This window comes from Macrobrachium rosenbergii, chromosome 10, assembly GCF_040412425.1.
Source record: "Macrobrachium rosenbergii isolate ZJJX-2024 chromosome 10, ASM4041242v1, whole genome shotgun sequence".
NCBI classification, from domain to species: domain Eukaryota; kingdom Metazoa; phylum Arthropoda; class Malacostraca; order Decapoda; family Palaemonidae; genus Macrobrachium; species Macrobrachium rosenbergii.
In genome coordinates, this window is record NC_089750.1 from 30,500,053 (window position 1) to 30,522,713 (window position 22,661).

At 39.6% G+C, this 22,661-nt stretch overlaps 1 protein-coding gene across 5 annotated transcripts in view; it reads left to right on the forward strand.

The window, feature by feature from the left end:
* AIMP2 (aaRS-interacting multifunctional protein 2) overlaps positions 1–22,661 on the forward strand; it is a 197,513-nt gene that overhangs the window by 91,470 nt on the left and 83,382 nt on the right. For all 5 annotated transcript variants that reach the window (XM_067110119.1, XM_067110115.1, XM_067110118.1 and 2 more), the window contains one exon: positions 16,814–16,951. In XM_067110119.1, the coding sequence (XP_066966220.1) occupies positions 16,814–16,951 (138 nt within the window). The remainder of the gene's footprint in view (positions 1–16,813; positions 16,952–22,661) is intronic.

A 22,661-nucleotide genomic window follows, 5' to 3' on the forward strand; every position in this document is an offset into this window, starting at 1 on the left:
GCATCAGAGAGCATCAGAGCAGCACCTTGCAGGAGAGCAATATTTTGGCCTTGAGCGTGTTTTGTTGAACTTTTGCGGCGTCAGGACAGTGGCGCATACTGCCTGTCGGAAGTGAGCATGTGAGCGAGTTTTGAACTGAGATGCTGAAGGACCCAGCATCCAAAGTGGTCACAACATTCGGTCCTTTGACTCGGCGAATGATAAACGCATCAGTAGCCATAATTATTACATTCGGTAACAATCAATCATTTACCTTCATTTTGCAACAAACGGAAAGTCTGTTGCACAATATTTAAATTTTGGTGAATTTAAAAAAAAAAAATTTCCTCGCTCCGCCTGCGAACTCCGCTGAAAAATCCTGTCATTTCTTGCGTCAGCTTTGCCGTTATTTTCGCTGTTTCATATTCGTTACATAAAGTGTTATACATCAAAATGTGCGTAATTTCATATAGGAATACAACAAAATATATCATTCCTTTAGCTCTTCACAGTGTTTTAATATTTACATCGAAATCACGATAACTATTAGAATTTTAACATTCGGTCAACGGCTCGACGAAATGATCGAAAAACGCATCCGTAGGCCATAATTATTACATTCGAGTAACAATCAATCACTTACCTTCATTTTGCAACAAACGGAAAGTCTCTAGCACAATATTTAGAATTTTGGTGAATTTTTTGAAAAAAATTTTCACTCGCTCCGCGTGCGCGTAAACTCCGCTGAAAATCCTGTCATTTCTTGCATCAGCTTGCCGTAATTTTTTCGTCGTTTCATATTATTCGTTACATAAGTATATACATCAAAATGTGCGCAATTTCATGAATACAACAAATATATCATTCCTTTAGCTCTTAGCAGTTTTAATATTTACATCGAAATCGCGATAACTGAAAAAAATTTAACATTGGTCAGCAGTTAAGGCCGAGAATGATCGAAAAAACGCATCCGTAAGCCATAGTTATTATTACATTCGGTAACAATCAGTCATTTTACCTTCATTTTACAACAAACGGAAAGTCTCTAGCACGTTATTTGGGTGCATTGATTTTGAATAAAATTTTCGCCGCTCCATATGCGCGTACTCCGCTGAAAAATCCTAGCATTTCTTCGCGTCAGCTGCCGTATTTTTCACCGTTTCATATTATTCGTTACATAAGTGTTATGCATCAAAATGTGCGAAATTTCATGTAAAGAATACAACAAAAATATGTCATTCCTTTAGCTCTTCACAGTTTTTAATATTTTCGCGAAATCACGATAACTGACAAAATTTTAACATTCGGTCAACTTTATTTCGACGAAATGATCGAAAAACGCATCCGTAAGCCATAATTATTACATTCGAGTAACAATCAATCATTTACCTTCATTTTGCAACAAACGGAAAGTCTCTAGCACAATATGTAGATTTTTGGTGAATTTTTGAAAAAAAAAAATTTTCCTTTGCTCCGTGCGCACGGACTCCGCTGAAAATCCTGTCATTTCTTGCGTCAGCTTGCCGTAATTTTTTCGCTGTTTCATATTATTCGTTACATAAAGTGTTATACATCAAAATGTGCGCAATTTCATGTAGAATACAGCAAAAAATATAATATCATTCCTTTAGCTCTTCACAGTTTTTAATATATACACACAGTAGAACGGTCCTCGACTGTACTAGAACTTGAAATAATCAGTTTCAACACGAAATGTTGAGTAAATTTTATGTCAGAGTTCAAACAACAAACCGAATCGACCCGATGAATCATATGATGCTTGCAGAAAAAGTTTGATGGCTGTAAGCTAGTTGGCGTTGTTGGTGGCGTTCTTCCATGCTTATTTAAAAGCATTTAAAGCCCACACATGCTGCTGCTGCTGCTGTTGAAAAACAAACCATATTATCACATGAAATTAATAATACAGTATTTATAAACCGAATTACTGTATGTCTGTTATCATAAAATTAAGAAAAATTTCCAAAATTTTCTTAATTTTATGATAACAGTCGACCTCACTCTATTAATAATTTCATGTGATATAACTATTTTTTCAATGTTATCATTATTAACAACAGTTTTCATGTGTACCTGTTACAGTACATTCTGGTAGTGCCTATAAGGCTACTTAGCCTAGCCTATGGTGTCACGACCGCATTGGTCATAGGCCAACTTTTTGATACAGTATGCATTTTAAAAATGTAAAAGTGCTTCTGATACGGTAAGTTATTCAACTCTGAACCTATTTAATTGTGATTTGTGTAAAGTTTTTGTATAAAAAGGCAAGAGTTGGGGTAATGACTGGTGGTCAGGAATGGATTAATCCATTTTCAGTTATTTCTCATGGGAGAAATTAACTCAGAATTCGACAAAATCGAATCTCGACACTTCTTCTGGAGCAATTGGCGTCGAGAACCAAGGTTCTCTATATATATATATATATATATATATATATATATATATATATATATATATATATATGTGTGTGTTTCCTGTTGCAGGTAGATTTTAAGTCTCGAAATTCATTACTTTACTCTACAATGACCTTGTAAGATAACCAGGAGCATATAAAACAGAAAACAAAAGGAGTTATACAGGAGCTTAGGGCTCTTTCTCAAAGGGAAGATGCATGAAACACGTGGGTACAAAAATAGGTATATTTACATAACAGACAAGATCAAAGGAAAATGAATTAAATAAAAGTTAAATTGCTGCTACAGTTGAAAGTCCTCCCAAGGCAGGGGAGGAAAAGCTTGTGAATTCCAGGAATGTGGACCAAGGAGAATTCTGCTACGATTGTCCTTCTGAAACGATATGGGACACAGGCCACGATCTAAGGCTGGAATTGGGGAATGCTTTCTACTTGAGGGTGCGCTGAGGGTGCCAAGGACAACCTCAAGGCTTGACTAGTGACTTGAGTAAGGGGGCAGTGAACATGTGGGCCGGGATTGAACCAAGAAATTCAGGGGACAGCCAAGACACGGGCCCAGAAGTCTAATGAATGCACAAGGGTGAAAGTAACAGGACTAAGCAACACTTTCAGGGTACTTTACCGTTCCACAGGAGTGTCTAGCATTGATGTTGACATCAGGGCTTCGTTCCAGTCCTTCCCAAAGGCGTCAACAAGGGGTCCATGTGTGTGTGTGTAGACAAAGGCCGCCCACCAAAGATGTACTCGTGGGTCGTAGATTGGTGGAGTGATGGAGGGGCGCCCTTGGGATGATAAAGGGCTGCAGTTGGAGTTCCGCTCGCTCTGGGATTGCACTACCGCTTGCAAAGGATACTGGCCACGTGGTTGGGTTACAAAGCAAGGGGCAGCAGTCCACGTGGCGGCGAAGAAGGGGGGGGGGACGTCTTAACTTGTGACCTCCTACATTCAGGTCCGAGCTGTGTGTGAGAGCAGTCGTAAGGCGTTGTGACCTTTTGTTACTTCTGCTCGGGTGTACGTGGGGTGGGGGGGCATGGAATGACCCCAGGTCATGGCTCCTGTACCAAAGAAAGAGCGCCAGCAAGTTACTGCCCTAGGCTAAGATTATCTCCTGAGTGGGCGTTAATATCTTCTGGAATGTCCGGATAACTACCCTGAACCAGATTTCACTCCCCTACTACACAGGTTCAAATAGACAGAGGCCTATCTATCGGCCAAGCAGAAGCAAAAAGGAGGGTGTTTTATTTGCTTAATTTGGTGCTAATCTTTACAATATATATGTACAGTATATATATACACATACATACATACACGGGTTATCAGTAGGGTTCTGTTCCGACAGTGTGACGATAAGTGAAAATCGCTTATAACTGAAAATTGGCAGATTTCAGCGCTTTTTGGCCCTGATTTGTGCCGCTTGTCAGCACCGATAAGTGCCAAAAATTGCCAGTTTTCGGCTATCGATGCCTCTGTTAGGTATGTATCGATACCAACACGCAATTATCAGCGCCAATAAGAGAAATCAGTGCAAAAAATGCCAATTTTAGTGCTGATAACTTGAACCCATAGACAACCGGGGACTGCCTGTGTATATATGTATATACATATATATATATATATATATATATATAGTATATATATATATCCACAGTTATATAGGCTTGTCTAGCAATGAAAGTGGCAAGCTGTATCTGCTTATCAGCATGATAATTATATGGCGCCAATAGTACATATTTTAACAGAGGCACTGACAATAAATATCATGGAACAGTTATCATCTCAGTAGAATATAATATATATATATATATATATATACACATATACATATCCCACGGTTATCAGTTGTTCCGGTTTCTGTGGTGTGATGACTTGCATCAAAAACACCGACTGTTGGTTACTCAATGACAATTGGCAATATTTAAGCGGCGATGATTTTCAGCACGAAAATTGCCGATTTATTTCCATAAAACTTATCAGCATTGATAATTGGATATTTCGCCAATACAGTACATATGTTAATAGAGGCACTGACAACCGAAAATCAGCGATTTTCGGTTATCATCTCACTGTCAACGATCCCGCCAATAATATATATATATACAGCAGTCCCCGGTTATCAGCGGGGTTCCGTTTCTGAGAGGTGTGATGATAACCGAAAACTGGCAGATAAACTTTCACTGGGTTCGGCATCAAAAAACACCGACTTTTGGTCATGGTATACACAAGTAGTCTCTGTTAGGTATGTATTGGTCCAATACGCCAATTTTACCAAACGTAAGCAGCCAATTGGCGTGGTTTAATAAAATGATTTTCAGCACTACAAGTAGTTTATTGGTATACGACTGTAAAATTTTTGTTGATAAGACAAGCAGCCATATGGAAACCTGATGGCTGTTAAAAATAGCCATTAACCAGGACATTGCCTGTATGTGTGTATATATATGTATATATATATATATATATATATATATATATATATATATATAGATATATATATATATATACATATATATATATACATACATACATACATACATACATATATACTGGCAAAGTCCAGGAAAAATTGTTGAATGTATTTTAAAAAATTGTAAAACAATTATCTGTGGGTTCCATATAGACGTTTCAGGGCGTGGTGAGAGCTGCTAACCCATGGAAAATCAAAATTTTGAATAAACATCAGTTCTGACGGTGTCTTTAACCAGTTATTGCCTCTGATGAACTGCTTCTCCATCTAAACTGCTTGTTTATGATTGCAGATAAAATTTCAGGATGGTTGGGAGGACCTGAAAATCCAAGAGAGTTAAGACCATCTCTTGCAAAAATGAAGAATTGTGGGCTTTGGCCATAACAGTGGATGAAGATGCCTTTATGAACCTCTGATCTCCCACTGGTTATACAATTTTAAAGAAAATCTTTGAGTAAACTTTCAGCACGTTGGGTTCCAAAAGGTAAACCAACTGCATCAAAGAGCTGAACTTTCTTGCAGTTGTAACGTAAGATTGAATCAAATGAAAGTTTTTAACTGGAGATGAAACTGGATCCATTATGACCCAGAGAGTAAAAATTCAATCAAAGCAATGGTTACCAAGAGGTTCAGCTGCACCCAGTTTAGTGGAAAGATCTTAATATGGCAACAGTGTTTTGGTTTATCAAAAAAACAATCACGGGAACTACTACAAAGCGTGTTTGCAAAAAACTGAAGACAGCACTGATAATTTTGTTTCATGATGGTCCAGCACATTCATCGATTTGTAATCTTCCACATCCTCCTTTAGTCCTGATCTTATCCTTCAGATTTTTTCTGTTCCCAAAACTCAAGGAACACTTAAGAGGATCCGGTTTGAGTTTTGGATGCTGCTAAATGCAGTTTCAACATGGTTTGGAGAAAGGCCCCAAATTTCTACAAAGAAGGGTTGCAGAGGTGGAACAGCAGATATTGAAAAATGTTTGTTATCTGGCAAATGCTTAAATATATATGTATATATATATATATATATATATATATATATATATATATATATATATATATATATATATATATATATATATATATATATATACATTATATATATATATATATCTACATATATATCTATATATAATTTATATATATATATATATATATATATACATATATAATATATATATATATATATATATATATATATAAAGGATTTTGACAAAGGAAAAATCTATTTCTGGGAGACCTATGTCACCCGGTGAAATAACCACTCAGCACTTATTTCTAGGTAAATCCATTGCTAAATCTACCAGAGAAAAAAGCTAAATGCAAAGCTGGAGTTACTACCCCAGTCGAGCTCCATAAAATGGAGTCGTGTATATGAAAGGGTGAGATTGTCACAATCACAGGCCTCCGCCCTGTAAACATTCCCAATGTCAAAAAGTCCCACTGAGTGAGGTGCCGATACAAACGCCCGCACCACTCGCGGACTATCAACAAACCAGCGCCACCTGCATTCCATGTTAGCACCACCACCTAAAAATGGTATTTAACTAGGGAGGAAAAGGAAGAACAGGGTGGGTCACGGGTGACACAGGTCTCCCCAGAAATAGATTTTTCCTTTGTCAAAATCCTTTTTCTGGGTTATCCACCTGTGTCACCCGGTGAAATAATAACAGAGAATCAAAATACCATTGAAAAAAAAGAAATAAAACTATAATTCCAAAAGATTTTTAATTATCCAAATTGCAAGAATTTATATAATGATATATAAAAATATTTAATAAACTATATTAAAGGTACATGAAACTAAATCATCTTAAGACAATGAGAACATTAGAACATGTACTAAAAATACTTAAAACTAAGGTTGAAACTATGCTAAAAACAGGGAACAGATAAATTAAAAATGTAACATTTTCAGGAGACAGGTTGTGAAGTATGCCTGACCTGGAGGTGATGGTAAAGGGAATAAATGAGGCAGGTAGGTGGGAGGAAAAGTGATCTGAGTTAAAGAGATAAAAGAATTAAACAGAGGGAGGAACAATGCTTCCTGCCGCCACTGTAGTGAATTTCAGAGCTTCTAGTGATTTCAAATAGTGGCGTTTGAAAACCAGGGGAGATTTCCACCCTGTATTTTGAAAGATCCTCAAAATTCATATGATGAAAATAATTAGTGGAGGTGGCCACTGCTCTAATGTCATGGACCTTTGGAACTGATTCTGGGTTTGCTTGTTTAATAAAATATAAGATCTGTTGTCTGATGGCCTTCATAGAAATAGTTCCTCCACCTTCCCTCACAAACAGAGGCCGGAAGTTATTTGAGAGGTTCTGTCTAAATAAGCCTTTAAAGTAAAGACTGGACACAGTGATAGGTCTTGTGGGAGGGGGATGACCTTCCAGGAGACCATCTATCTCGAGGATCTTCATTCTTAGCTAGAAACTTAAGATGAGGGCTAGCAACACTTCACCTGATGGAAGGAAATCAATATGATTGGGCTCTCTAGACAGGGCAGACAGTTCAGAAATTCTAGCACCTGAAGCTAAAGTAATTAAAAATAAGGTCTTCCTCAGTAAACTTAAGAAAGAACAATTCTGATTATCAGTTTCTGATGCTAATTAAAGGACGTCATTTAAGAACCAGGAAACTGTGTGGACGGGTTATTGGTCTCAAACGAGCACATGCTTTAGGGATTGAGGAAAAATAAGAGTCTGTTAAATTAATATTAAATCCATGTAAAAATATCTTTTTCAAAGCTGATTTTGCTGTAGTAATGGTACTAGATGCAAGACCTTTCTCAAACAATGACCTAAAAATGAAATTGCTAAATTAGTGGTCATTATAGTAGCTTCAGATTCTTTTTAAGAAGAGTGCTAATTTCTAACTGCTGAGTCATATTGTCTAAGAGTGGATTCCCTTTTGTCTGATTCTAGAAACAAAGTGTTAATAGGGTCAATATTAGCATCTTTCTGAGCTGCAAACTTCATGAAATCCATAAAGCTAGGGCATTCTGAACTCTTGAGGAAGCTGACACAGTCTGAGTTTGTACTATCTCGTTAGTTTTGGATTGAGGATCTGTAAACACCGAAGCTTCAGCTCTAGAAGAAGAGGAACCAGTTGCTCTTCAGCCAATTGGGAGCTACCAGAGCCACCTGACCTTTGAATGTCCTGAGCTTGTGAAGAACTTTCATTAACAGGTTTACTGGAGGGAACAGATAGATCCTCCGCCACTTGTTCCAATCTATCGACATTGCATCTATGGAGTGAGCCAGAGGGTCCAGGTTGGGAGCCACATAACATGGAAGTTTGTGGTTGCATTCTGTTGCAAAGAGATCTACTTGAGACCTGGGACCTGACTGCAAACCCATTTGAATGATGTTTTGTCCAAGGACCATTCCGACTCCAGCGGAGTTGTCCTGGATAGGGAATCTGCAATGACATTCGAACTCCTGCCAGATGGGTAGCAGACAGATGCCACCGGTGTTTGTTTGCTAAGGAGAATATTGCTATCATGACTTGGTTGATCTGGCTCGACTTGGAACCTCCCTGTTTATACAATGCACCACCACTGCGCTGTCCAGGACCAGTCTGATATGGATCAGACTGTTTGGACGAGCTTCTTCAAGGTTAGAAAGACTGCCATTGCTTCCAGAACATTGATATGGAACTGATGGAACATAGTGGACCATGTCCCCTGAACTTTCTTGTGTTGAGAATATCCTCCCCACCCGCTTAGGGAAGCATCGGTGTGAATCACTAATGCCGGAGGGGGAAATTGAAGTGGTACTGAATTCGATAAACTCTTGACTGTTGTCCAAGGCCGGAGTCTCTTTTTCAAAATTGGCGGAATTAGAGACATTTTGTCTCTGAACCTGACGTTGGCCCGGCTCCGCCATACCCTGTTTATATCTTTCAGTTTGGTTTTCAGAAACAGATCCGTTACTGAAGCAAACTGAAGAGAACCTAAGACTCTTTCTTGGGTAACGACGGGAAGCTTTCTTGTTCTTGAGGAACTGTCTGGTTGCTTTGGCTATTTCTCTCCGTTTGGCGGGCGGAAGAGATAGTTTGTGTGAATGTAGGTCCCACTGGATCCCTAACCATTGAAAGCGACTCTCCTGTACTAGGGCGGATTTCTCCCTGTTTATTTGGAAGCCTAGAGATTCCAGAAAACCGATTACTATGGCTGTTGCTTTCCGGCATTCGTTGGCGTTGGGTGCCCAAATTATCCAATCGTCCAGGTATGCGGCTAGCATGATCCCTTGAGACTGGAGTTGCTGAACTACCGTATCTGCCAGTTTGGTGAAAATTCTGGGGCTATATTGAGACCGAATGGCATTACCCTGAATGAGAATGCTTGTTTTCCCAGTCTGAACCCCAGATAAGGAGAGAACCTTCTCGCAATTGGGACGTGATAATAAGCGTCTGAAAGATCTATAGAGGTGGTTACGGCTCCACGGGCCAGTCGGGTCCGAACCTGCGAGATTGTAAGCATTCGAAATTTGTCGCATTGAATGTAAGAATTTAGACGTGACAAGTCTAGAATTACTCTCTGCTGACTGAAACCTTTCTTTGGAACACTGAACAGTCTGCCTTGAAACTTCAAATGTCTCGCTTTCTTTATTGCCCTCTTTTGCAATAGATCCTTCACAAAGTCCATCAGGGCTTTGGACGGTGATTGATGAAACCTGACTAGGGGGGGAGGACCTCTGCTCCAACTCCACCCCAAGCCTTTGGAGACTATGCCTGGGCCCATGGACTGAAACTCCATTGGTCCCGAAAATGGTACAACCTCCCCCACCTACCTGGAGAGATCTCATTGGTCGGGAGATGGTCTGCCTCCTCTGGAACCTCTGCCTCCTCTTCCTCGGGAGGAGGAGCGAGGTGCTTCCCCTACCTCTGAAGCAACCTCTGGCCCTGGTTCCCTTTGCATTCTGGATAGAACGAATGCCCTGTGGCTTTCATGTGAAGCATTGAAACCCGGGAAGAGACATGAAGGGGGCAGCGAGGGGTTGATGGGCTGGTTGAACCAGCACATACTGAGGCTGAGGTTGAGCATGGGAGGTTGAAGGCTGACCAGGGTGCGGGGACCTGGACAGCCTGCAAGACAGTCTGAGTTGGGAGCCGTTTAAACTTCTTAAACCTCTTCCCGGGTTTGGGATGAGGTCCGCGGACTCAGTCTGTTTCCGCTTATATGGAAGGCCCCAACGAGAGTGGAGACTTTGATTGGCCCTAGTCGCCTCGGCTAGGACCGCATCTACCTCTTCTTGGGGAAGAGATTAGCTCCCCATATGGAGCTCTTCATAAGCCTGTTAGGCTCATGACGGATAGACGCTGCCAAAAAGATGTGCTTCCGGCAGTTCATCCGGGCCGTGATGAAATCGTGAAGGTCCTGTTGAAAACCTGCCAAGAGGATTTTGTCAGGACCTGAAACAGCGCAGTCTTCGCTGTATACCACTGACGTTGTCTCGGCCAGAGTCAGGAATTTAAGGACCTGCTAAGCCTGTCCTTAGTCTCAGCTTCAGCCTTCAGGAGCGAATCCGGAATCTTAGGGAGTTGCTCGCTGAAAAGGTTAGGCGCAGTCCAGGTCAAGCCTAGTTACTGTGAAGGTATCCGGAGCTCCCTCCCAGAACTCAGAATCTCTGGGGGAAGACAAGAGAGGTGGGATCTGTCTCCCGGAGATGAGGAAGGGGTTTGCCCTCCATGCTCAAGTTTGGCTAGTGAGCAAGGCCACCTTTGTAGTGCAAGGGGGGGGAGAGCTCTCCCAAAGAGAACATTGTGAAACGCACCCTTGGCCGGGTAAGTTTAGTGTTCTCTGCTTGCCACTCCGTCAGAGTCCGTAGCAGAGAAGACTGAGCCTGGTCCTCGGGAAGATGACAGTCTCCTTGGGGACCTTGTCAGATCGAATCCATGTTTCCTTCGTAAGTCTGGCGTAACCTGGGTAAGGAGGCTCCAGATCAGGAGGGAAGAACTCAAGTTCCTCCAACCTGCGGGTGCCTAGACCCTCAATGGTAAGGGTACCCTCATGCTGGGGAGCATAAAGGGTTAGGCGCCAGGGAGTCCCCTTATTGAAGGGAGGAAGGCTGGAGGTGTCCGGGACAGAAAAGGATCTGGCGGCCGCTCCGCCGCGCATGAACCCCGAGATCAAACTCCCTTGGGACTTGACCTGCTGCGACAGGGAAAGAACGGAAGCGTTAGAGGATGATCGCTGAGATGAGAGTTGCGACAGCTTGTCGTCAACTCTCTTGGCCTGCTTCTGCATGAGAAGCTCAGCAAAAGCTTCTGCATCAAAGGAAGGAGGGGGGGAACCTCCTTACTCTGTTTAGTTCTTGATCCCTTCCCAGAGGTAGAGGCCTTGCTCGTAGATGGCACGGGACTAGGAGCCCGTGACGTCTTTGAGGGAACCCCGGAGCGGACTCTCTGGGTTTTTAAGGTCTTTTTCTTTATTGATTTTACCTTAGGAATGGTAGACCTTGCACCGTCCATAAGGCAAGAGGATTTCACAAATCCTCGGAAAGAAGAAGCAGAAGAAGAAGGAGAGCTGAACAAGTAATCACCTGCCTCACTTACCCCCTTACCTGCTTGGAGCTCCAGGTCTACATTCATGGGCTCTAAATTGAGGTTCAACGCCGCAACATCTTCCGTGACCTCTCCGCATGCGGCCACTTCCTCCTGGGTGGGTTGGGTCATCTCCCGGATCCCAGCGATCAAAGGGGCGGCCACTTCGTCCGAAACTGACGCTGAGATCCAGGCGCCGGGGAAGAGAACACTGCAGATATCCTTGGAAAGAACATAAGGCTTCCCCGCCCCGACGTTCCTCCTGAAGCCGCTGACCCAGGACTTGAGGGTCAAGAGCGAAGAGTCTCGGGAGTTGCGGTCAACCTGAAAGAAGGAGAATGTCACTAATGAAATCTCCTACTATAAAAGATATCTTCCAATTATCCACAAGAGACGTAACTCAAAGGGAACTATGAACCGAACTGAAATTCAAGCTTACCGACTCATCCAGAACTTGCTCATAAAGAGCGTAGCACACCTCACAACCATCAGGGTGCCAGACGACTCAGATCCCCACGTGGACGGCGCACCGGAGTGGGACCTGCAGACCTCATGCTCACTCTGGCCTGTTGGAGGACCGCAGACACCCCTGCTCCTGACAACACACCACCTGTAAGTGATGGGGATGAGGCTAACATGAGCATGCGGAAAGCAGCGTCTTAGGATAATAAAGATTGACTGGGCATGCAAAAGACAAGGTCAGAACCCGCCGGAAAATTCCGAATGCGATGGTGAGGTCCAACTAGCTTATACAGTACATGACAAATAAAATAAAATAAAAACAGAGGGGGACTGCCAGAGTTACTCCGGAGAAACAAGAGGTCCCGCCAATAACATGCGTGAATAATTAACAAGTAAATACAGTGAATGGTTAACTTAAGATTAAACAGTCAAAGAGTTTTCGCTAGGCGCTGGGGGAGTCACGTTACGACAATACAGTGACGGCAGAGGAGGTGTGGTGAGCACCGACCAACCATACACCATACCCACCGGAGTGGTATTAAGAAAGGAGGGTAACGAGAAAGCCCGACTACCTAGCGGAAAGCACATAAATAAAATAGTCAAGGAAAATTAGATACCTGGAAAGGAACAAAGTTCTAAATGAATAGAACAAGGGATAATCACTAGCGGACATGTGAAAATGAGACAGAAGACAGTCAGGTGGAGAACTCTAACTGGCTATCATGATAAAATTTTTTCCCCCGTGAGGCGATTGTCTCTGAGAACAACACCCTGGCTGGGGAAAACATCACACTGACGCTAGGAAGGGAGGGGATAGGCCAATGGGGGGGACCCGGGTAGCGGCCAGGCAGTGAGAGAGCACCCCGGACGCCATGAGGCCCACCCTTCTCTCTCCCGAGGGGTCGCACATGTACGAACGACTAACACGGAAGAAGAGAGGCAGGGGACCCTCAAAGGCCAAAGAGCACAAGGAATGGTAAACAAGGTATGTTGGCCAGGAGTGGGGAGGCACCCCCAGACACCAGACAAGTTCTCGACAGGGAGCCGATCGGTTAAGATTGGAAGCCCTGGGTAGAGAGAACAAGGGAGAACCAATCAATGCAGGGAAAGGGGTAAGGAATGTAGGCTATAAACGGAATGGTACAGGGCCAAGCTCTCAAGCCTTGATAAGTTAACATAAGTATATGAAAACAAACCAAGGGGTGGGGAGAGCAGGTAGGAGAGGGAGAAGGTGGTAGGAGAGGGGGAATACACATGAAGCTGGAGTGCTGTCCCGAAATCTGTGGCTCGGACAAGGGTAGTCTACGAGTAAGATACCCTCACTATTCCAGCTTAACCTTACTAGGACTCAGGAGTCCAAACGGAAAGGCCGAAATAGGGAGAGGGAGGAAAACGCAGGCCTAACACCTCCATCCAAACCAACAAAACATCAGGGAAGCGCATAACATGAGACCCTCCTACACACCTAACCTCTCCTTCCAAAGGAAGGGAGCAGAACCGTCAATAGCCTAACTTCCTAGGCTAACCTAATATAGCCGCCCAGCGGCCTGGGAGGTTAGCTCAGGAGGGAACACGGTATCTAACCGACTAGCCTATAAAAGTTAACCTCACAAAAATGTAAAATAAATAATAAAATCAATATAAATGACACTTGTAGAAGGGTGAACCAAACCCAACGGAGGGAAAATGGCTGACCTTCACTAAAAATAACAACGCATCAAATCCGTAAATATCTAAATCATCCGTGCGCTAGACATAAAATGAAACTAATAGGCATATCCGTACCATCTCAAATAAAATACCCAAAAGCTGGAGGGTGAGGGTCCTTAAATAAAAACAAATAAGACTGATTAAAAACGGATAGGCCCGAGGGGAAACACGTTAGCCTAAATGAAAAGGGACCAAAACTTCCCAGGAAGGGTAACAAAACTAAAATAAAAACCAATATGAATTATGTAGGATATACATAAAAACATAAGAGCAAAAATAAATGGAAGGGGAGCGAAGCCCCAGCAAAAAACCCCGCACCGAGACTGAAGGTCACGAGGCCGGGAGGAAGGAGGCCGAGGCGGGCGTTATTTGTCCCCCTAATTATAAAATTAGGAGGAAATAAGGAGCCCCAACCGCCTAAAATAAAAGAAAGAGATGGTACTCAACTCAGTGGAAGATACATCCTGAGATGAAGCCATAATTCTCGCAAAAAAGGCACAAAAAGAGCACACAAACCAAAAACGCAACGGACAAGAACGCGTGCTAAAATGGAATGCAGGTGGCGCTGGTTTGTTGATAGTCCGCGAGTGGTGCGGGCGTTGTATCGGCACCTCACTCAATGGGACTTTTGACATTGGGAATGTCTACAGGGCGGAGGCCTGTGATTGTGACAATCTCACCCTTTCATATACACAACTCCATTTTATGGAGCTCGCACTGGGGGTAGTAACTCCAGCTTTGCATTTAGCTTTTCTCTGGTAGATTTAGCAATGGATTTACCTAGAAATAAGTGCTGAGTGGTTATTTCACTGGGTGACACAGGTTGTATAACCCAGAAATATAATATATATATATATATATATATATATATATATATATATATATATATATATATATATATATATATATATATATATATAAATTTTTGACATCACCGTGATTCATATACAATCAGAAGGTGCTAAAACGTCCTTTAATATCCATTTGCCCACTCTACCTCGGAAATAATATATTTGGAACCTAGAGCAACTAAGTGGAATTTTGGGTTGATAATAAGTGCATCCCAGGGAGTTTTCCAACCAGCCGGACTCAGGAATGACCCAACAGTGACAACATTTAATTTTAATTATCGCCTTCAAGAGAGTGAATAAGATGAATAACATCTCCCACAATCACGTGTGGACTCAGGTAATTTTTGACTTGGAGACGGTATCCACCCAGGTCTGCCATGTTGAGCCAGTGGTGCGTTTCCACTGGGCCATACAAGTCTAAAATATTGGAACTATTTATCACATCACCGTGATTCATATACAATAAGAAAGCATACAAACGTCCTTTAATATCCAACCTCCGACTACAATGAAATAACATATTTTCATAGGCATTATCCCTTACTGAGTGAATTAAGTTGATAATAAGTCCACACAATCCGTGTGGATCAGAATTAAACCTGACTCACGTCGAGGAATCAGGTCTCTCAGGTGGAAACTAACGTTATCCCAATCGCCACAAGAGAGGTCTAAGTGAATTGGAACCTGAGAGCAACTCACCCAAGGAATTTTAACTCAGGTGTTTTTTTATTCACTCAGAAGGATATTCACCCACCTCTGCCATGTTGTCTATTGGACGTTTGTCGGGACAAATTGAAAATTATGACTATTTTATCACATCACCGTGATTCATATACAATCAAAGAAGTTCTACAAACGCCTTTAATATCCAATTCACTCTACCTCGGAAATATATATTTTCTTTATGTTACATAAAAGAGAATGGGTTGATAATAAGTCCATTATCAGTCCCTGATGAATCCAGAACCAGATTTGTGTTGAGGAATTAGGACTACAGTGACAGCACTAATTGAATAAACAAAGACTTTGGTATAGTGAATAACATCTCCGAAAACTCACTAATAAAGACCGAACTCAGGTGTTTTGGCCTTGAGACAGATATCCAACCACCTTTGCCATGTTGATGGCCCAGTGCGTTTGTCGTCTTTCGTAGCCAAAAATTATGACTATTTATCACATCACCGTGATTCATATACAATTGTTTGTGTTGATGATTACAAATTCACTTTAATATAATTCAATCTAATCGGAAATAATATATTTTCATTATGTTACGGGGAGGAAGGGGAAAATTTTAAGTTGATAATAAGTCCACCGTCCTAAGGTGTCAGTTGCTCTCCAGCCAACGGACGAGAATCAGGACTACAGTGACGCACTTGAAATCGGCCACAAGAGAGGTATAAGTGAATAACATCTGAGTCAACTCAATTTATAACTCAGGTGTTTTGTGTGTTGAGACGATATCCACCCATCTGCCATGTTGACCGTATATAGATAAATATACTTGTATATTGATATATATTATGACTATTTATCATATCATCATATAATATGATTATATATATATATATATATATATATATATATATATATATATATATATATATATACACACACACACACACACACACACACACACACACACACACCAATGAGCCCACAGAACACGAAAGCGCTTGGCATCCCTTCTTTTGTTTTTCCTGTGGCCTTGGCACACACACACACACACACACACACAGAACACACACGCCACCTCTTTTGTTGGCCCTCCAATGAAATATTTGTCACTTGCTATTTAGGGACAGAATATATATATATATATATATATATATATATATATATATATATATATATATATATATGTTGTTTTTCCAGGCAGTGGGTTTGGTTAAGTTATTGTCACGTTCTATTACGACGCTTTTCAAATATATTCATCAGAAATTATTTATACGATATATATATATATATCGAGGTCGGAAGAAATATGGGAAAAATGGCAGAATAATCATAATTTGAAGGTTTTTTTGATGTAAAACTATATATATGCAGTTTACATCGTTTTATACCCAGAGCATTAGTATTTCTTATGATTTTTATTATAGATGGCTATATATATTTATATATATATATATGAAGAACGGAATATATATATATATATATATATATATATATATATATATATATATATATATATATATATATATGTATATTTCATGCTATACCATTTAGGTACTGTCTAAGATACAAGGTTTATATTTATGGAACAAAGGTTATTTGAATTGCTAATCTATAACAATTTTGTTTTTGTAATGTTTCAGAGTAGTATGGAGGCATAAATAAATATGATTACACTTACTTTACAGATTGGGACTGTACATGATCTAGTGATAGCTGCAAATCCTGATAGACCACCATATTCTTTAGTTTTATTGCGAAAACTTTTGAAGAATGTAGGCTTCCCAGTTTATTGTGCAAATCATGTTCATTCTTCAGTTAAAAAAGTAAGTGAATCCATTTATCTTCCACATAAATTCTTGAGACTGTGTAAATTTCAGTCTTCTAAATGTGTATGGAATGTGCACGTGTCTGTGCACTGCAGGTGTTTGCATATTACAAAACTTTCTATGGGAAACATTGTATATTGTTGACATTCTGCCAGGTCCTGCCCTTTACTTGTATAATTATGATTTATACTTACAGATGAGATATACGTTGCTTACACTTTGTTGGTGTTGTTATAAGTAAATTAAAAATAAAGACTAAACATAACTAAGAACTTACTGCTGTGTGAGGAATGCTGGCTTACAGTAAAGGGGAAGGTTAAGTATGGCGAGTGATGTAGCATACTCCTCCCCCTCACCTTAACCAAACATCTTGTATACTTAAAAAATGCTTTTGAGTGGTTAAAAGGCATATTTTATGATAGAATAATCATTCTGGCCTCATTTTGAATACGAATTGTTGCCCTTTAGCATATGCTAAAAACTTATGAAATAAAAATAGAAACGCTCTAATATACTAAATTTCAGCACATTGCAAATTTGCACATTGCTGCAATAAAAGATTTCCCCCTCCCAAAAATGTAAAAATTGAACAAAAATATTTATACCATTAGATAGTTGAAAAAATTCAGGACGAGAAGAATAAGGAGTACTAATTTTACATCTAACCCCATAAGAATATACCATGCATACCCAAATTTTGGAAAAACAGCGATGAAATATTTTCAAAACTTTGTTCACCCAGTGCCACCTAGGTTCAGATGTTAAAATGATAAAAAAACGATAGAAAAAGTTTACATAACTTTATGATATTGCTTTAATTGCAATAATAAATTTTAAACAGTCCTGTTTGATTATTTTAAGCTTTAACATAGAAAAGAAAATATATGAATACAAAAAATATTATTGTAGCTAAAGCACATCCACCATTTTCAACGTGTGGGTGTGGCCTGGGTGTGACACAACCAAGGTCTTGTTCCTAGGCCTAGGTATGTTAGTTTTCTCTAACTTTTTAAAAATGCATTACACTCACCATTCACATCTCTATAGTAACAACTTCAGGCTGGACTGTATAAAGTTATCTACACATTCCCACAATTCAGGCTACTTAATGAATCAGTTATACACCAGAAACAAGAAGGACTTTTAGGAAAATAACATTCTTAGTCGTTTTAAAAAAAAATTGCATAGGTTTTGATGTTAATGCACTAATGTAGAAATAATGATTAAAATACTGTAACGGTCTTTTTGATATAGTAGAAAGAATCGTCTTTTGTTCCTCAAAGAACAGGTAATACCTAAAAGCAAAATGCTTTAGTAAACTAGATGGCATCTTAGAAGCCTTAGGTTTTTTGTTAGGCCTCTAGCATTACTACAAAATACAAGCTGTTTGAACATAGCATAAAACTTAAGAAGTCAAAGAAATCTATTTGTAATTTCTATTTCTAATTAGATCCCAACCCCTTGACAAGGTAGGGGGCTTAGGAATCCACTGCAGGAAGTGTATGCTCCTTTACACCCACTCTCTCTGCTGTGGATTCAACTGAACATTGGGAACTGTAATGCCTGTACTCCTCCTCCTATAAATTTTCCCCTTCCCTTCTTCCTTGTTCATTGATGACCTTGGCATGGTATTGGTTTATGGAATTAACTGCTCTTTTAACTTGGAGGGTGGAGTTGGATGGCATTCCCCGCCACTCGTAAAACTAGAGTACCCGACGTGGTCGAGCGAGGGGAAATTTTTATGTCAAGCCATGCTCTCAGTGCTGGGTCTGATCCCAATGGACTGACAACCCTTAAGGCACTGTGGGTATGGTGTATATCCAGGTGGGGATCCTAGGGCAGTTACCACTGTGGGTAACAGTATTGCTCTCCCCCAGTTGGTCCTCCTTGGTGAGAGGGACCTCATCCTGGATGAAAGTTATAGTAGTCACATTGTATGGTGAAGCAAACAGACCTCCCTACGACTTCTGGCATGGCACTGGACCGTTCATAGGAAAACTCAGTTCATGAAAATCATGACCAAAACCTGAGTCACTTTCATTCTCTCTTTGGAGAGTCAAACTGGTCAAGGTTTTTGTATTTGCAAGCAGACCAAGACATCTCTATTAAAATTAGAAAATTACTTCTTGAATCGATACCCACCACAAGAGATGAGCATAAGACCAATTAAAAAAAGGGAATGGTTGGTTGAAACAACAACCAGGAACCAGTCAGAAAATTATCAGAACATTAAAAATATAGAGAACATAAATATAAGTGTTACAAGGCATGATTCCATGAATAGTGTACAAGGCACAGTAGTAATGTCAAATCTAGATGATGAAATTATAGACAAATTAATGTTATTAAATTTGTTAAAGAAAAGATACAACATTGAAGACTGCGAAATAATGAAGTCCCAAGCAAGAAAGTAAAACAATAAAAAATAGCAAAGATAAGGTTCAGTGGCCAAACCTTGCCCTTGAAAATTAAAATACTTGGATTAAAGAGTGAACTAAGACCTTACGTTCCCAAACCCATGCAATGCAAGAACTGTTGCAAATAAGGCCGTACGGCCATTAAATGCAGAAATTTTCTCAGATGTGCCTTTTGCAGTTTGCAGGAACCTAAAACACACTGGGACTGTGGCCAACCAAAATGCATAAATTGTGGACTAGAACATCATGCTCGATCTAAAGTATGTGCATTCTATATCTACAATACTGAACTTAAATTACTACAAGAATGAACTGGAATGTCGATCAGGGAAACAAAGTTAGAACTAAAATTGAGAAGATTGAATGACTCAGCTAAGAAATTTAGGTATGCAGATACTTCAAGATCAAACAGTGCCAGAACTGAAATGCATGATAGCAGTAATAAAAAAATACCACCACGGAAATGCACAATGAAAAGAACTTCTTAGGAAATTTCAGACATCAGTGACATTACAGTATCATAGCAGACAATCGATTTACCTCTTTACTGGAAATAAAAACTAATAAGGACATAAAGGAAGATGAAGAAGAATTAAAATCACACGCATGTGATAAAACAAATAACACAACTAGGAAGAGGAAACTAGATAAGACCCCACGTAATTCCACCAAACCAAACTCTAGAAAGATAAATAGCCCACCACTCTCACCAAAAGCACACTAAATTATGTAAATAAGTTTATTAATCATGTAACAATGAAACATTGTTCACAACTGTACTTTTCTACTATTCTATTCACTCATTGCCATTAAAAAAAAAGATCATGAATATGATTTACACTTTCTCCACACTAATTATGTAAATAGGAGTCTAATAATCATGTAAAAGTGAAATATTGTTCACCACTGTACTTTTATATTGTTCTATTCACTCATTGCCATTAAAAAAAATTAAACATGAATATGATTAGCACTTTTGTCCACACTAATTATGTAAATAAGTCTATTAATCACGTAACAGGAAAATGTTGCTCACTACTTTTCTACTACTCTATTCATTCATTGCCATTGAGAAAAATAAAACATATACAGTATAATAGTAGCCCTTTAATCCACACTTATTATGTAAATAAGAGTCTATTAATCACATAACAGGAAAATATTGTTCACTACTGTAATTTTCTACTATTCTATTCACTCAGTGCCACTAAAAAAAATATAAAACATGAAAATGAGTAGCACTTTAGTCCAAACTGCTTATGTAAGTAAGAGCCTATTAATTATGTAACAGTGAAATATTGTTCACTACAGTACTGTTTTATCCACTTAATGGCAGTGAGACGTGTTGCTAAAGTAGTGTCAATAATTTTCATTAATCACGACTTTTGCAATACCAGTGAAACATAAATATTTCTTATTCGGGTTACTGCAGAGGACTGAGGCAGTGTGCAGACCTGTACGAATATGATTCCTGTCAGGTTCCGTCCTGTATGGAACTTGGGAGGCCCCATACGACTTGCATTTATTATTACGAATTTACTTATGGTTCAGACATTTCCATGAAGAGAATTTATTCACACTATAACTACTGTATGCTATTATAACATTATCATAAAATAACTGTATATACTGAAGATCATTTTTTCTGTTGCAATCATAAATAATTTCACATAAGGCTGACAAGTCAAGTGACTGACTTGAGAAGGGCTTGCGATCGACTAGTCAATTGCAGTCAACTGGTTGGCCACCCCTGATCTAAGTTAGTGATGCTGTAATAAAATTCAATAATAAATTAAGTAAAAGAAAGATGTTCCTGGACTCTGCCCAAAGAAGAAGTTTTTCTGCTAGCCTGAACAAACCTCTTGATTTTGTGCCTCCTTGTCTCCTTTTGTAAGACATAAAGGTTGAACTGTTTAAAAAGACTTATTCATCTTATCTCTGACTAGATGTTCCACTTGCATAATACCCTTCCACACTGCCCAATAGCTTTAGGCTGTTTATGTGCATCTTGCTCTCCTCTACAGTCCAACTCCCTGACATTTCAATGTTTCCCAGAATGGCTCCCCAACCTGACACCAAAGCATTTAAAGACAATGTGAGGTCTCAGCTCTTGGGGTCTAGAGGCAGACCCATCAACAGTCTTGACTGATCTCCCCACCAACAGAGAACTCAAAAGATCTGGAGTTGAATCTGGATGATAAGACCTGTCTCACGAGTCCTTGAAATAAAAACTGATTTGGTCTTTTTCTTAAATGAGCCATGTAGACACAATTCTCTAAAGAGGCCAGGTGGCCCAAAACAGACAGCCACTTCATGGCTGGAGGCTTTTCTAAGGGCTAAAATTTTTTCAGCAGTGACAGAAAATTACCTGCTCACTTTTCTGTTGGAAAAGCCTGAAATGAGAAAGAGAGTTGATCTTCATCCCTAGACAAATAACCAACTGGGTTGGTAGAAATGTAGGCTTGTTGACATTGATCAGAATGCCCAACACAGAAGACGATCCTTCCATCAGTTTGAATAACACAATTAAGGATATTCAGAGTAAACACGTGACATTTTCTGCAGATAAGGCTAGTAGTAATTTTAGTTTTACACTATATGTAAAAAAATCCATGCTCAAGTTTTAATCTAAGAATTAGAATCTAGTAATAACTTGAGAGATATATTGCTGTTGATAAATAGTTTGTAGACATACCTAAGTTCAAAGGCATGTACTTATACACATGCTGATATTATATTGAAATAAGTAGCTACCATTTTGTACTGCATTTTGGTACCTTCACATCAAAAATCCAACAAACTTTTCATTCAAATCTGTGTGAGAGTGCAGGGCTTTTTAAAGATGTATTACAGCAATATTGCAATTTATTTTGTATAGCATACAAAAATTTATGAAATCTTTACACCATCCGAAACACATTGCAAGCTACTAGAGTTTAGGGTATCATAAATCAGTGTTTGAAACCTTTAGTAAATATATATAATGCATTGTATATACTGATTAACACAACAAGTTTTTATAATCAAATTTATTATTTGAATATACTTACTGTTAGAGTAGCTTATATCTCTGTGCCAATAGGCGGGTCAGCATTCAAACACATGAAAAGATTGAATGGTTGCCTGGATGACTGTCTAGTATGCCTGCTCTCCACGAGGTGTATTTTGAATGTTTTAGCTCTTGTCAGAATTCTCCTTGGCAGCCCACTAAGTAGTTGGGCGAGGTCTACTTTAACAGTAGGTAAGTATCCAAACAACAAATTTTATTATGATAATTTACACTATTTGGG